Consider the following 17,735-nt stretch of genomic DNA (forward strand, 5'->3'; position numbering starts at 1 on the left):
GCTGGACTACTGTGTCGATTAATCAAACCCAGCCTGTCCCATGAAACTAACGTGTTGTGCCATGTTGTGTTAAGTCACGTGTTAGGCTGGGCTGTACTCAAATTTTAGCATGCTGGGCTGGGTTGTGCTCGTACTGGCACTACCCAATTTACACCTCTAACCGCCACCATCACTGTATGGATCATATATTTGTAATCTGTGAGACCATATGTGGGCCTATCCAACCATATCCTACATAGACTCTAGACCAATCATAAACCCAATACATACTCTAGATATAAGAAATGTAACAATAGTTAAAATCCCACAGCTCTACGATCGAACCAAAAATTAGTGCAGACTAAAAGTAAAGAAGTTAATTTCTTGTGAAACAAAAATATTTTGTTTTTAATTTTTATTTTTGACTTCTATTTCTAAAAAAAATAAAAACATTTCTGCTTCTAGTATCCAAACAAACTATTAATATTTTATTTAATATCTGCGAGGCGAGTTGTTGTTAATTATAAATAAGTTCAGCAAGTGAAAACACATAATAGGGAGTTGCATTCTCTATTTAAGTCAATGGAGTGGGATGGAATATTGGTCAAATCACATTGAGATCGTTGAGTGTACAGTACACAGAGGTTCACTCTCTATTAAGAAATAATATTGGGGTGGAGACGGTCTCATAGCTTTCCGGTTAGAGTTGATCAAGATTCAAAATGATCATATGAATTCCTGGTAATTCAACTTACAATTAGAGTTTTTTAATTGTAAATTATCAACAACTGACGCTTTGGCCGAGTGGTTAAGGCGTGTGCCTGCTAAGTACATGGGGTCTCCCCGCGAGAGTTCGAATCTCTCAGGCGTCGCAACATTTTTTCCATTTTTTTTTTTAGAAATTGGAACCACGCACAAAAACGAAAGCTTTGTTTTTCTTTCTTCTTTTCCATTCCTCGCATCTTTGCAATAATCCACATATACTTTATCCACCTTTCTAGAAACTACTACAAAAAGATAATTAGAAAGAAAAAGGAAAAATAGTTCTTTCCACGAATTCTTTTTAGTGCAGGATGAACGGTGGAGAACGAATAAAGAGAACCTACTTATTGATGCTCACAGCAAAACACGTGTCGACATGATATACAGAATACAGTCACACGCCTAGTTAGTAAGTTCGCGAATGATTCGCGAATGATTCGCGAATTTTTCCGTATCACGAATTTTACCGTCTTATTCGCGTACGTTTGCAACTCCGAACCCAAGTCGCGTATTATGTGGCATTCCCGGATTATTCGCGAATCGTTCACGAATTTTACGTATCCCGAATGATACGTCCGTTTAATTCGTCATAAATTCTTTAGCTTTTACTTTTCAAAGACTCCACTTTTTGGGCTTTACTGCCTCCCGAACATACACGACCGAATATTAGACGTGTTGTAATTTTTATGAAACAAAAACGACTGAAGAGATTTGAAGGTGAAGGTGAGAGAGATCTCAAACTCACTAACCAAGCATCTAAACCACCATACGACGTCCTTTTGGATAACTAATGTTGTATATATTATCAATATCATCATATTGAGTTTATTTTTTCCTTAAATAACTCACACATATGCATAAAAATTGGTCTATGACCTTATAAATACAAATTATTTGTTATATATAGATACCGAATTTTCAGAGCCGAACTCACATTTATAAATCGAATTATACACGTACGTATACCGTTCCGAATTAATGACGAATCACGTCCCGTTGACCGAATTTTGGACCGAATCTGGATTTTACAAAACCGTATAATACTCGTACGTTTGCCGTTCCGTACGTTTGCCGAATCCCGAATTGCTAACTAGGGTCACACGAACTAAAATTCTAGAACGAAAGAAATGTCGACAACGACAGCGTTTCTTTGGCATCAAACTTTCTTTTATCTCCTCCACCTGTCCTTCTGTTTCGGGTAACTTACTTATGTCTCAATAATTTTACCTAGAAAACCGGTATTATCTTAAATTATGTCGACTCACGTGTCGTAATGTACAAGCTCCTAACCTAGACTCAAAGAAATGCCACCACCACAACTTAATACATCATCATACAAAGACAAACTCACACCAAATAACATGTCATTTTTCGAAATAGAGACAAGTCCTTGGTGATTGTGTTGAAGTCCCGGTCATGTCTAGAAAGATCATCCTGGAAACTTACATGGTTTGTGGAGTGGGCAGAACTAATCCACCCGGGCCGGCCCCGCTTCCAAGCACGACGACGTTGTGAGTATCAATGACTGTTGACCAATGAACTCACTAGAGTCTGCAAATATATTCATTTTTTAAATATTTTTTTTGGATATTCTTTTTTTAAATGTTGATCAATAACAAACTCGACGCCGATGAGTTAGGAATTCACGTCATTGACTTCATCGTTCAAAAATTCTATTAATGAGAATCTATCATGTTTCCATGTCCCATCCCACTATTGAAGTAGAGGTTCAAATCTTGTTATTAACAAATAAATTATCATTTAAAAAAGTTTGGATGCAGTCCAGGATCACTGTTCAACTTATCCCTAGCTAGGAAGAAACTTCACCAATGTATTATAGTGATGCCGGTGCCAATGTAGTACATTGGTAACATTATTGGGTAACGGTACCGGTGTCCTGAGTTCGAAACTCGTCAACATCAATTCTTTATCAATCAAAAAAAACAAAAAGAAAAGACGATGGAGTGATTTCCGGTATTTAAAAAATGCATGGAATAGGTTGTAGTGTTGTGGGCATGAAACTGGAGTCTAGAGAGTTATCTCTGGAGATAAGGGTTAAGTAATAATCAAGTGACTTCATGGCTTATGTATGTGTACACTTGTGTGGGACCCGCACTCAAATAAACAAATTGCCCACTTGATTGATACTTATTCGCGTAGTATAGTCTATATATATCTATATCAAAGATAGAACCAATATACTTCTCCTGTAGCTAGCAAGTGGGCGGAATTTCAATGAGGGGGGGAAAGTCGATTATTGGAGAAGAAGTACTTATATACGCGAGAAAGAAAGAAAAAGGAGATATTTAACAAAGAAGAGAAGATGGGATGGGAATGAAAAACATTATGCACACTAAAGTTTCAAGTGATGGGGCTTTTCTGTAAGGTGATGAGTGAGATATTCACATTCCGCTCCACTTTATTTTTTTGTGCTCCTTTGACAACATCACTGCATCACCATTCACCCCACCATCCCTGTATATATTATGGAGTAAAGAAATTGTACATGTTTACACATAAAAAACAAATTCAATTAAAGTTGTTAGATATTTACCAATTTAAGATATTGTCACATCCTTATCTCGAAAGTTTGTGTTGGGTTTCTGATTCGCTTGGAGCCTATGCACAGTATATTTGGTTGAGCCACATTCTCCGCCTGTAACTCACGGCTGCCTCAGGAGTTATCGATCTATTTTATATAAAACAACACAATTCTTGTCCCTAGAGTCTGGACTGCTAACTCCAAGAAATTTGGAATCCCATGCAGCAATCGAGCTCAAGCCTCAAAATTAGCAACAAATGACCACAATAATATTAAAATTAGGTTAATATTAAGCTTATAGCTCACGATAGATTGTTTCAGAGTTCATCCATTAGTGTCCACATAAAACGAAACAATCGTACTCATTCCCAACAGTTCGGAATTAACCTCCTGTTACGGGATAATAAATGGACTGTCACGTGCGGAACCTAGGAGTCGTCGTGAAAGACGGCTATGAAAGATTGTTCAATGAATCTATCTATCTCCCCCTTATACAATAAGCATTCGCCACGTGTACACACAAGTAGACCAGTAACCGGCCCCACATGAGTGGATGATGTCGTTAGATACCCTCCAAAAATATGTACCTCACAAGTCTGTTCGAAACTAGTCAAAATCAATAAAGCAAAATAGATGGAAATTTCACTTCTATACGCACAAAATTAGATACTTATTACAAATTTCCATATCCATCCATAAATATAGACATTATTATTATTCATTTCTATTTATATATCAGTACACATTTTCCCCCTATAATCTCTCTAGTAAAATCCAGAAGAAATATTTACATTTTACTTCACACCTTCAAAAGATACAAAACTATTATGTATACTGTTATTACTATTAAGTACCTCCATTAGAACTGACTTCACATTCTGCCCCTTCTGACTTGATCATTATTAAACTCTTGCTTCTACATTTAATATTTACACCCTATTGTCAAACACTGGCTTCTGGAGTGAAAAGCTCAAGTGTTGCAAAAAGGAGAGGGGGGGCTAAACATCAAAACACACTAACACTATTGGACATTGTGGTATTTAGTAGGTATTGTGAGGAGTTGTGAACAATTAATAAAAACTAACTTTCCTTTACAGTACTTGTAGACATTTAGTATTCAACGATAAGTCCTCCTCCCATTGGAGCTCTGTGAGGAATTCCTTTTCTTCTTTTTGCAGTTCTGTAGTTTACCATTGTTGGCGGTGGTGTTGATGGTGTAAAGCTTTGGATTTTGATCTTCTCAGCCTGCTGGTGATGATGGTGATGGTGATGCTGATGATGATGATGTTGATGACTGTGAGTGCAACTACTAGTGTATGATTCTTCTGAATCTGATGTAGCTGGAGCTGACCTCTTCTTCTTTGAGAAATCCTTTGAAGTCCCAACAATCTGAATTCAAAAATCAATCAATCAATCAACCAATTCAATTAAGCAAAGCACATTGAAATTCAAACAAAACCCATGAAGAAAATTAAGCAATTGCAGTTGAGAAACAGGGGGTTTTGGGATTTGATTATTACCTTGCAACCAAGAGAACAGAATCTGAAGGAATCAAGAAGACTACGTTCACAGACTTCACAAGTATTAGTGACACCTTTTCCAGGCCTAGGCTGAGGACGTTCATTCAAGAAGACAACTCTTGCACTGTTGATAATGTAGGTTTGAACTCCAGTAATGTCCAATACCTTCTGAATCTCATTAACTCTAATCACATCATGGTATGATGACCTCCTTATCTGCAATAAACAAACCAAGTAAGCTAAAATGAGAGAATAGAATACAAAATCATCAAAAAGGCAAGAAATTTGATGAAACCCAAGTGGCAAAATTCCAATTTAAACCAGAAAAGAACTTGATAAGAAGAGGATTAAAGAAACAAACCTGAATAGCACGATGATCTTTATGGTGCCCAAGACAAAGAGAACAGAGAGCACCATTTATACAATCAAGACAATACATATTGCATTCGCTCTTGTGAGAATCAGCATGAAACTTGCATTGAGTAAAGAAATCTGTTGTCAACAAAGGACGTAACCATGGCGGCCATCTGTTATCACCACCATCTTCCTCATCAGGTCCCCCAGCTCCCTGTTATCATCAATCAAACAACAAAGAACAGTATTAACAAAAAAGTAATCATTATTGAGAAATCAAAATGTATTCAGATTTTTTTTTCTCTTACCATGATTCTTCTGTTCTTGGGTTTGATTTCCTTGATACCAGTTTCTTGATTATCGATCGCCAGTTTGAAAGATTGATTGAAGGCTTTAGTTAGAAAAGTAGTTGCAGAGAGAGTTTTTGAGAAAGAGTTTTTCTTTTTTTGAGAGAATGAAAGGGTTTGGGGGCAGTGATGAAAGTTATTGTAGTGGTGTGATAGAAGGGTAGGGTCGTTCTTATCTCCTCGTCAAAGTCTTTAAACCCGAACCTGATAATAAAAAGCTCCAAACCTAAGTGGGAACCGAACCTAGAAGGAAGATGCGTTATTTGCAAGGAACCGACCTAGTCCTTGCCTTTTCATTTCTTAAATTAAATTCGTAAGAAAAATTATTATTGGAAAATTCAACGGTTTAGAAATGCTATTGGGCTCTTACGTGTTCACTGTCCAGACCAAAATGGCAGAATGCCTAACTTGAGCAAAATAACCAGATTTCACGTGGGAGTTTTTTCTTTTTGTTTTTTACTGTTGAAATGCTATATCCTGCTCCCCTTAGAGAACTCTGCTTTCATCTGATGATTATATAAATATTTGTATCTCCGGACTAAACCAGAGGAATCTCCAGTGCAATGAAACACTAGCAGAGATGACAACTGATTAGAAGGACCGGGGTGGTGTGGTCGTGTAGGAAGCTCATGAAGCTTCCTGGTAGGAATGCATCACCAATTCACCATCCTATCTTATAAACTCACTAAATCTTCCGGAATTAGTTCCTATAATTTCTTCTTGTCTTGGATACCATTAATTATTGGTTTTTATTTTCTAATGTACTTTTTTTTTTTCCTCTTCCGGTCTGATCAACTCTTTGATGTCTCTCTGTTTATTGAATCTTCAATGTGATTTTAAAAAAACAGACTTTTTGCTTTGAATGTGATAAAAATGCCATCAATCTAATCTTTAATGGGTAGCTACCCTTCTTCTTCTTGTTGTTAATTCTTGTTCGTTTGAGAGAAAGCTTCAAACTGGCAGCAGTTTCACAAATCTTGCGGTCCTGACTGTGATCCTCTCCTCACTTCTCTATAGTCAACAATGTAAATACGAAAAATCTTGACTTTGAAAGTCTTAATTTTGACTTTCTTTCATCTTAGTTTCTCTGTCGTTTTGTACACACCAGTGCCACGATATCAGCTGGGCGAGTATAGGGCATAGACTGGCGCGTGGAATAGCATTCCCGTATTAAACACCAAGATAATGCATCTTATGACGCTACAATAATTTAATCTTGATTAAGTTTATGATAATGAAAGGTGACATCAGATTTGTACCTAACAATTGGCGGGATAGAATGACAGTCTAGGTTACTTAACAATTATGTCGAGCATTCTTTAATGTGTATAATTCCACAGAGCCAACATTTTTACCTACCATGGAACTCGACCACGCGGATGATATCGATATACCTGTCTTTTCTAGTTGTGTGAACTATTGCCAAACAACCACATGGTTGACTTCTAGGAACGTCCCCACGAGTACTTGATCTCTTCTGATAGATTACACTGTAAGGGATAAAAGGTGTGCCGATGGAAGCCCTAAATCATATCGACCACGAATGCCGATCTTTCAAACAGGAGCTTTTGAAATGAATTGGGACCGAGAGCTTGTTTGGCAATCAGAAGTGAAAATTCTATTCGTTTAAATAGGAGCTTCTCAAATGAATCGAGTCTGAGAGCTTGTTTGGCAATCAGAAGTAATTGTTTACGAAGATGACACAAAAATAAAATGAAATTTGCTTTTGTAGGTTATTTTAAAATTTAATTTACTGGAAAATGACAATTTCTGCCAAATTGATTGCTAAATTTGTTTACAAATCAAAAATTGACAATATTTATAATGTTGATACACAACTGGTGGATTGGGATGTCATTTGGAAAATGAACATTGCTTCTGTCATTCAAATTTTTTTGGAACTGTGCCTATGGCATTCTCACTACAAATACAAAGACGGTTAGTCTATTAGCATCCTGCATTACATTGACCCCAGCTGCAAGCTAAGCAGTAGTGGAGGGAAACCATGACTCACCTTTTCTTAAGTTGTTCAACGACTACCTCTGTCTGGAATCAACTATTTGCGCCAAATTATGATGAATTTGATTCTAACACCTTCATGGATTGGTATGGCTCTTGGTTTGATTCAAGCAATAATGGTTCCGAATATAATTATGATATTCATTATACTGCATGTTGGTATATCTGGAAATCTAAGTGTGATTTTATCGTCAATCACACTCAGCTAAATGCCTGACATACCTCTATGAGCATTAAACAACATCTCTGCTCTTATAACAGAATGCACCACTTGCCGAATCACATTCTTAACAATGTTTTCCATAAGAGAGAGGAAAATATTAATCCTCAAATACCTCGTCCTTCATCTCCAAGAGGATGAGTCACTTATCTACTATACTGGGAATAGAGGACATCCATGACACAATAAAGAATGGGGAGCAATGTGAGGATTTGATCTATCTTTCAACTGTACAGAGATGCAGTACACTAATGTTGAAATCCAGGCTGAAATGAAAATTCTTGTTCATCTTACCATGCTTTACCAACACACTGTGCTAAGAAGATTCAACCTCAGTTACCATGAGAGAAGTGGAAGAAAAAATGACGATGAAAAAGACAATGCCAACATCATTTCTTTTGTTTTAGTAGGCCTTAAAATTATCCCCAGAACTTAAATTATCTGAACTTAGCTTTGGCTTGTATGAGCTTTAATCATGGACCAGTGGTACTCTTTATACCACTAGCTCAAATTTGTACTCCCCTTGCGCTTGCCTATTTCTTCTTATAAAAAAAAAGAAGAAGACATTCAATTTTCAAATTAATTTTTGGCTATCGAATTCAACTAAGTCAAAAAAAGTTACCTTTTATGTGATATCCAAACAATATGAGAGGATGGCCGGAAATTTTCAAATTAATTTTTAGCTATCGAATTCAACTAAATCAAAAAAGTTACTTTTTATGTGATATCCAAACAATATAAGAGGATGATCGGAAATTTTCAAATTAATCTTTGGCTATGTCAAAAAAATTATTTTTTATATGATATCCAAACAATATGAGAGAATGGCCGAAAAGGGATTGTCAATCCTGAAATGGTGTTTTTGGGGTAGTCCACCCCACCCCAACTCCTTGGTTAAACGAACACAGTGGCATGAATCAACGCTGAAAACTTAGCAGAAAGATTTGAAGCTATATTTAGCGGTGTTGTTGTGAAACTGATCAAGACACCTGGGGCTGTTTTTTCTTCCCCTATGGGATATCATTTGCTTTTGGAATACTATAAAAACACACACACTCCACATAGCATAAATGACCTTTCTCTTCGGTTAAGGCTTGCTCAAAAAAACAACAATGTCCATATCCATAGCTCTCTTGGCTCATATTAATTCATAACAAATCCAAGCAAAAAGTTTAAAAATCAAACAAATAAAGAAGTTCGTATTTATTATTATACCTAATCTACAAATTATAAATAAATTAGGAGGAGCAAGTCATTTTCGTATCCCCGATTTTTAAAATAATGCATTTTTGGTGGTTCACCTCACTTTGGAAGGACCAACCAGAGAGGCAAATTCAATTAAGGTATTAATTTAAAGTTTTTGATTTGGAATAATTTAAGGGTGACAACAATAATTAGGCATGAAATAACTTAATAACACCAAACACACTGATTAATTAGAATATTACATTATGAGTGGTGCAACGAGAATCCTGAATTTAGGATAACAACCTCAAAAGAACTAGGATTTATTAATGAGGACAAAAGATAATAAAGGCTGATTGGATGCACTTGTGCAAAAGTGGGCAGCTATTAATGGAGGTAATTATTATACCATGAAGACAATTTTCTGGTACCTGTACCAAGTTATCCTGTTAGATTTATTTTGTAGATGTACGTGGCAAAACCGGGGGGGAGCCACAAATCTTGTTAAGGGGAAGCCGAGTATTTTCTAAGGACTGCCAGATGGCAAAAATGCACTTAAAGACTCATTTTAGGCTTGAGAGTCAGTTTGCAGGCGTACAACCGCACACACCTTCCGTTTAAACTGGCTACGCTCCTAATTAAGACCCTCCAAGTATATGACAATCTGATTATCCATACCTTTTAAACAGCTTGACTAATCTTTGAAGTGGGTTAATAGCGATTTTGGATACAAATCTATTTCTAATTTTTGTTTTTCCAGAAATAAAATCAAAAACACAAGTCAGAAACAAAATTATTTTGGTTCACAAAAAAATATAACTTTTCAACTTTTAAAAATCATTTTGAAATCTAACAACCAAACGGATTTTTGACATGTTACAATTTCTAAAAGTAAAGTCGAAAAACTAAGAAAATGGTGATGTAGCCCCCCATCCATTCCTTCACGAAAGATGCACTCGGAGGGAAAGTGCACCAAAGTATATCACGTGTGTACTTTCCGAAAACCGACCCAACGTACGGATATGATGAAAGCTATAGATCATCCTCAGTAAAGACTCTGATCTGATCCACTGTGTGATGGTATTGGAATAACACGTTGCTGCTCAGAACGATTAGCCCACCAAATTCACTTGCATACGACTAGAAACGCATCTTAGTTTTTCGAAACTTGCAAGGTAATGAGTGAGAATTCAGGATATCAAAACTTTTTTTGTGTGCTTTGACGCCATGACCGCATCACCATTCACTTACACCATCACTGTATAAGCAGTATAAACAAATGTACTTGTTTACATTATGTAAAACAAAATCAATTAAAGTTGTCGACGTTTGCCAATTTCAGATATTATTACATCCTTATCTCTAAAGTTTGTGATTTGTTTGGAGCCTGTGTATAGTCTTGGCAGTAAGCCAGTAGCCTCCAAATATATAAAAAATTTTATTTTTTTATGTACAAAGATGTTTATCACCCAATATCGACCCGGCCCCAAGGGCAATACTCAAAACATGCTAAAAACAGTCGCGAGTAGCGGCTATAAAAGCAGCCAGGTTCCATAATAATTGTTCTTTTTTTCGCCCTACACTTTATGGGATACAATATATGCAGGTGTGGATGAGAAATTTGACTGACCTGAGTGCCTGCTCGAGACTATTTCGGTTCTAATCATGTTTTGAATGCGCCACCTTTGGCAAAAAGTCCACGCAGGTACATTTTACATTAATAACTCGGCTGAGGTTGGACCACTCACCTGTATTGAGAAGAAACTTCTCTTTGCGTGGGAATTCATATATGAAGAGGACCCGATGTGTATTGTTTTAAAATTAGCTACACCAGTGCTGTTGATTAATTGAGTGAACCAAATTGAATTATATAAAGGTTGGTTATCATCTTTTTGATTAATTGATTGGTTGATACTCATTGATTACCATCCGAGGACTTTTTCAATCAATCTCTAACCCTGCGATCTGTCCAAAACAAAAGTACTTGGTCCAATCAAGAGCGTTCACAGTCTCATTTTAGCATCATTAAACTTGGGATAACATGAGTTTGATATATATGGACCTTGTTGGGGCACCAATGCATCTTATTATTTAATCAAGGCTGCTATAGAAAATTTCAAAATTTTATAGGTAACCAATTCATTAAATCAATTATGAAGTTTGTTTTATTTTGTATAGATTTTGGTTATTGATGACGTTCCAAATTATTACTTCCTCTGATTTTGCTTGTTTTGATACCAATGATGCAAATATTACTAAGCTTTATATTAAAATAAAATAAAACATATAAAAGACGAGCAAGATACAAGGTGCCCTTCACATTTTTCTTTGAGGGGAGTTTTGGATCATTAGAGCATCTCCAATGGAAAACTGAAGCGTTTCATGCGTGGTTGTACCGAGGAATCATCATTAACACCAAAATCTCATAAGCTTAGGAGGAGAAACAAAACCATCTCCAATGGAACATGTATTATTCCACAAAATTTGGGGTGATATATCGACAATTCGGATTGGTTATGCCATTTGTGTTTTGAATTATTTTAAATCAGATCTGATGACAGTGGTCGTTTACATCCTTAACATAAATCTCTAAAATAAGAGGATCCCGTAAGGAATGTCATCCTAACCACCAACCACGTTACCCTCACATTCCATCTCCCCTTTTCTGTCGGAGATTCTCTTAAACTACTACAAGATAAGCTACAAACTCATCTTGTTGAGTTCCACTGTGACGGACCCGAAAATTATGTCCCCATCACGGTGGCGCGTAGGTCGAACCTCCCTGATACATCACTCGTAAGTAAGGGACCTGGCCGTAAAGCTTCAATCTTACCAGTTAAATACACGTCGATTTGCCTTAGAAAACATGTTTTGCAAGCATGATGCCTTGTTGGTATCGAAAAGGACTTGTTTTGTGAATCGAAAAGGAAATCGTCATGCATTATGGGTATTGTTATTCATTGCATATATCTTGAACTACCAATACGTGTGATTAGTATAATCGCTTATGACTTGTTTATGTTCTTGGTAAAACTATTCACAAAGGCCTGACTTTTGTATTGGTATTTTATTAGTGAAACCGATCTTAAGTAATCACCTGAGATGGTATGATCGATTTTGTGTTATTGGTATGACCGACTATGGGTAAAGGGGAACCGATCCTAGTAAGAGGTGCAACCTATTACAAAAGGTAATCGATTTTTGAATGAGGTGCAACAAGTTTTTAGCAAAAAGGGGAACCGATCCTATAGACATGTGCAACACGTTTTTAGGCAAAGGGGAACCGATCCTATGGACATGTGCAGCAAGTACAAGTTAGATACCATATATATGTGGGGAACCGATCCTAGTACCTAGTTAACTGAATTTTCAGAAAGCTAGTGTGACTATGAACAATACTCACGTGGATGTAGAACTGAAACTTGTTTCGGTAGAACCGTTAAACCGATGATTGGTGATTGAGTGTTCTTGATCAATCACATAGTTCTTGAAAGTCAGATGAACCAATTATAAACTTGTTTGGAAATGTGGCAAATCGGTTTCAAGATTGTAAGTATGAAAGAGGACTTACAAAGTGAGGATGTCGACATACTTTGAACATGTGCAGTGACGCTAATCTTTAATTGTTCAAAGTTATTCCTTAATAGCTAAAAGAAGAAAATCTCGGATCGAATAAAATAAATTGAGAATATTTTATATAAGTTTTTTAATTTTATTTGAGGAAAATGAAAATTAGTAATGTGCATTTACTAGTTGGAGATTTTCCAAGAGATTTTCGATCAATATTTGGATAAAGCATTTCCAGGAATTATGGAAACAGAATCTGGAATACATTGCATATCTTGAGAATATTTTCGGTTTTGGAAATTCCTTGGTATCCAAACTTCCTTGGCCTATAAATATGAAAGTTTGCATTTGGAACAAACTAATCCTCGTACATCAAAAGTATCTCGTTTGTGCTGCTACTGGTGAAGCCGCCTATTCAGAGAGGAGAGTAACCTAATCAGGCGAGATCTCTTACGACCGCTCAGTTTAAAGTCTTCTTTGGGATTGAGAAGCTCTATTAGTACCATTTGTGGGAAATTAGATAATTTTGGTTTATCTTTTGTTTTCGATTGATTTGATTGACTAACGGTGATTGAACTTTGATTGCACCTAGTTTGATTATACTTGAGAATCTTCTCTTCTGATATAAGATTCACTCAAACTAGATTGAAGTTTCGACGGGGATCTGTAGACTGTTGTGGATCTAAAGACGTCTTGTGATAATCCATTGTTAACAGACTCCATTCTGTGCGTGATTGATTACAAGAGATTCAAGTTGATTGTGTGCAGGTGTTTATTGAAGATCTAAGAAGATTTGAAGACAAAGAAAACTTTGAAGATTTCTGATTTGGGATTCATAATTTTTGGTGTGCACAATACTTGTTTCGGTAAAAGAGGATCCAACTATAATTGGTTTATCCTTGTGGTAGATTAGATTGATTAGTTGTGTAGATCGGCATTGTTAGAGCATTTCTCGGTCGAACTCGCATGCGTTGCTATCTCAAGCATGTTTGTCAATGTTAGTGATCAAAACTATAAGTCTTGATTTCTAGTCTACTATAGCTAAGGTCTCAGACTAGGATAGAAAGTGTAGTTGATCTCAAGAACTCCATGGCAATCATCATACAAGACGAAGGACTACTCAAGGAACTGGTGGATCTTCATCGACTAAAAGGTATGTGGAGACTTGAACTTATCTATCACTCAAAAGTATATTTATCTCCTATCTTGAGACAAAAGTCGTTTTGCTATATAGACTTAGATTATACACATTTGGTATTTCGAGCCGAGTTTACCTCTCCTATCTATTTCTAGAAATATGTGTTGATAAAGCTTTCGCTTTAGCCAAGTTCATCTTTACCTAGTGACGAAACTCATGTTATGTTTCAATCACTTTGAAAATTGCTCTGACGAAAAATGGTTTGTGAATAACAACTATGTAACGTCCTCTTAGAATGTTTCAATAATTGAAATGAGAGTTTAGACTATATAACCATTTGGAGGATATAAGAATTGTTGTGGAAACACATATATGTATAAGTCCTTATTACTTGAATCGAAGTTTGCGAACTTTGTTGATCAAGTGAACCGGAGAAGTGCGTGAGCTAAGTCCACCCAGTCAGCGAATCGGCGAAGTTCTCAAACCCGATAATTTCTGCTGGAGTTTGTGAACTCCATCCGGGAACTTAAGTCCGTGAATCCAGTCCGCGAACTTGAGTAGGTTATTTCTAAAAACGATGTTTAGTGAACTTATCTTTATAAACTAAGGAATGCAATTGCAAACCGTGACTATAGAGTTCATGAACCGATCCATGTGAATCAAATCGTTTTTGCTTCAATTGTGTCTTGTGTAGTACATGAGATTTCCTTGCAATGGAACAACTCTCTAACTAGTTCATTTGAGTCATTTGAACTAGTTATGGTGAAGAAGAATATGGTTCATATGAAAGTGATCATATGGCTAACCATTTAGTTAACTATTGTTGAACCAACTAATGTACAAGTTTGGGTACGGTTACACAACCTCATGAACGTTCATTTCATATGTGTATATAACAAGCTATGTTTTCGATCTAGCGGTTGATAAATATTAGCTTGAATCTAATCAGGTTTTCATCTAACGGTGAATATTGAATGCTTTGTTACCAAGCTAACATTGATTGCAAACCTAGATTTGAAAGACTATATAAGGGAGAACTCTAGCAACTGGGAAAACTAATCCCCGCACATTCTGTGTGATAGTAGTTGTGCTAAGATAGAGTCGATTCTCCTTTAACCTTTGGTTTCATCTTCTAAACCAGGTTAACGACTTAAAGACTTCATTGGGATTGTGAAGCCAGACCGATACTACTTTTCTTGTAGTTATGTGATCTGATCTTACTGTTTCTATCGTACGAGTACAATTGTAATAATTGTCTTGAGATTCCGCAATATCTTTTTCGCTGCGTCAATTAATACTATTGTGAGGTGATTGATAATACTAGGCTGTTCTTCGAGAATATAAGTCTGGTTTATCAATTAGTTCCTGTTCACCTTGATTTATCAAAAGATGGAACAAAACTCGTAGGTATATTCGTGGGAGACGGATTTATCTATTGTCGTAGACTTTTCTGTGTGATACAGATTTGTTTATTAAAGTCTTCGACTTTGGGTCGTTGCAACTCTTAGTTGTGGGTGAGATCATCTAAGGGAATCAAGTACGTAATATCCTGCTGGGATCAGAGACGTAGGAGCATAAATGTACCTTGGATTAGTGTGAGATTGGTTGGGGTTCAAGTACAGTCCAGACCGAAGTTAGTTTGGAGTAGGCTAGTGTCAGTAGCGTCTTAATACAACGTGTGTTCAATCTGTACTAGGTCCCGGGGTTTTTCTGCATTTGCGGTTTCCTTGTTAACAAAATTTCTGGTGTCTGTGTTATTTCTTTTCCGCATTATATTTGTTTATATAATTGAAATAATACAGGTTGTGCATTTTTCAATCAATTAGAATATCCGACCTTTTGGTTGTTGATTTAAATTGGTTGCCACTCGGATATTGATCTTTGGTACCATCCAAGTTTATCTCTCTTGTATTTAAATTGAGACTCGCAGTTTGCTTGAGTAAGATTTAAATCGAGAGATAGAGATTTAAACTCTTTGATATACTTTTCTATTGATTGAGTCTAACTGTCTAGTTGATTCTCCAGAAAGTGTATTGGAGTTTGTCAATACAGATTGCTAAGCGAAATATTGGGTGCGGTTGTTAGACCCCCGTTTTTCAATTGGTATCAGAGCAGGCAAACACGTTTAAGACCTGATAAGTCTGCATTTGTGGAAATCTGAGTCTGAGGACAAAGTCTCTCTTACGCATACCCATGATGTCTCCTGAAGCTTTCGATTACGCCAAGTGTCTTGGAAACACCTCAAAGGGTTACTCCTTAGTTGATTCTTCCGAATCCCGAGGTAGAAAGATTATTCTATCCGATGTTGACATGTCTTCTTCTCATGAGGCATGTGACACTCTGACAAAGGCTGAAAAGGAGCTCACCAGAATCTCAAAAAACTCTACTGATTTTATTGATTTTCAGAATCATGATCCGCTTATTGATGAATTTGAAAAGTCTCTTGATCGAGAACATGATCTCTAAAACATTATTGAGTCTTTCTCTAAGAATATTGAAAAACTTCTCCAAGAAACTACTCTACAGCGTGAAAAGATTAGTGTTCTTGAGGATATTGTTAAGGAAGACTCAAGTAGAGAAAAATATTTGATCGAGACGCATTCATCAACTCTTAACAGACTTCGTGTCGAAAAATAGAAACTAGAAGCATCCCTTAATCTAGCCCATAAACAGTGCAGATCCTTGGAAAAGGAAAACTTTGTCTTAAGGAGAAATTCTTCTGTACAAACTAATTCTCATGAATTACAGTACATGACGAAATGTTCTCCAGAAGAAGATTGTGTCAAGAAAAGTTCACATAACTTACAATCTTCTCATATGGCTATGAAGTTAAAACAGGTGCCAATTATTGCTTCTCCTCCACGAACCTTTACCTTCTGTGGGAGAAAGAATCACTATGTTATCCATTGTTTTGCAAGAAGGAAACAAATTTCTAAACTTCATAATTTGCTTCTCTCCACCGTCAATAGAACAAATAGTCGATCGACTACTGCTTTGTGAATCGCATTCCCACAAAAAAACCATAAAACTTATAAATATGATCTCCTTCCTAGAAATCATCATAGGGCTTGAGTGCATTCTAGCATAAATTCTTGTGTTGCTAATGAGAGCATTCCCTGTTTTTATAAGACTGTTTCTGGTAAATCTAAATCTATAAAATGGATCCCTACCTATTCTGATCCTCTTGTGCCAGTTGCAAAAGGTCCTAGATTTAGTCCTCAGATAATGCTTTCTGACAGATATGCCAAACAAGCAGTGTCTTACTTTTATGGGATGAGCGCTTGTCAACAAAAGAAGGATAGACAAAAACAATGTTCACTTAATGAGCTAAAAGCTCATACTTGTGTAAATTAATAACAAGGTTGATATCTCACATACAAAAAACCTAGTTGTGAGAGAATTGAATAGGTATGCTCTTGACAAAGTAACTCTAATTATCTAGCTAATTTCTTATCGTTCTTAGATGGATAGTTGGTCAAAAACTTTTTCATGAGTATTTCTTTATCCTTATTTATTTATTATTTTTTATTTCTTTTTAAAAAAATAAAATAAAATAAAAGCATGGACTTTTTCGTGCAGTGCTTCGTGAACCCTCTTCTTACGGGTAGACGTACGGTTTCGGGGTCTCTCATAAACCTATCTTGTAAACCCTAAGTATCTCGAATTTTATTTATATACCTATCCTATTGAGTTTAACTCTTTAATCTAGATTTCATATTATCAACGGCTTCTTCTTCTTGCTCTTTGGGATTTACCTAAAGATTTCATTGATAATGCGGTACATTTCGAATTCAATAGAGAAGGGAACTTTTGTTGAAGTTGAAGGTTCCTTTCCTCAATCCCCTGATTCATTTTCGGATATAGAGGAGGTTGAAGAGATTTCTTCAGATGTAGTTCTTGATTTCTTAAAGAACTTTGAGGAGGCAAAGCAACAACTTGTTGGTACAATGAAGTGTCTTGATATGGCAAGAACTGAGTTTAAAAAGGTTAAGTCTGACCTTGTTCTCATAAAAAACCGTGTTAAAGAACTTCCCAATAAGGATATCCTCTCCAATGCTGCAGAGGATGTTGTCGTTCGCAGGCTCTAAGACCTCAAGACTCA

At 36.3% G+C, this 17,735-nt stretch overlaps 1 protein-coding gene and 1 non-coding gene across 2 annotated transcripts; one reads left to right on the forward strand and one right to left on the reverse strand.

Annotated features, from left to right (window-relative positions):
* Positions 1–769: 769 nt before the first annotated feature.
* Positions 770–851, forward strand: TRNAS-GCU. The gene has a single exon. It is a non-coding gene; the product is annotated as a tRNA-Ser (tRNA).
* Positions 852–3,969: 3,118 nt separating this feature from the next.
* Positions 3,970–5,687, reverse strand: LOC113306438 (the record flags this gene model as incomplete). The annotated part of the gene is made up of 4 exons (XM_026555375.1): positions 3,970–4,672; positions 4,804–5,019; positions 5,165–5,371; positions 5,466–5,687. Coding segments are annotated over 4 exons (924 nt in total), but the record flags the coding sequence as incomplete, so codon positions are not given.
* Positions 5,688–17,735: the final 12,048 nt, after the last annotated feature.

The sequence above is a fragment of the Papaver somniferum genome, chromosome 8, assembly GCF_003573695.1.
Source record: "Papaver somniferum cultivar HN1 chromosome 8, ASM357369v1, whole genome shotgun sequence".
NCBI lineage: Eukaryota > Viridiplantae > Streptophyta > Magnoliopsida > Ranunculales > Papaveraceae > Papaver > Papaver somniferum.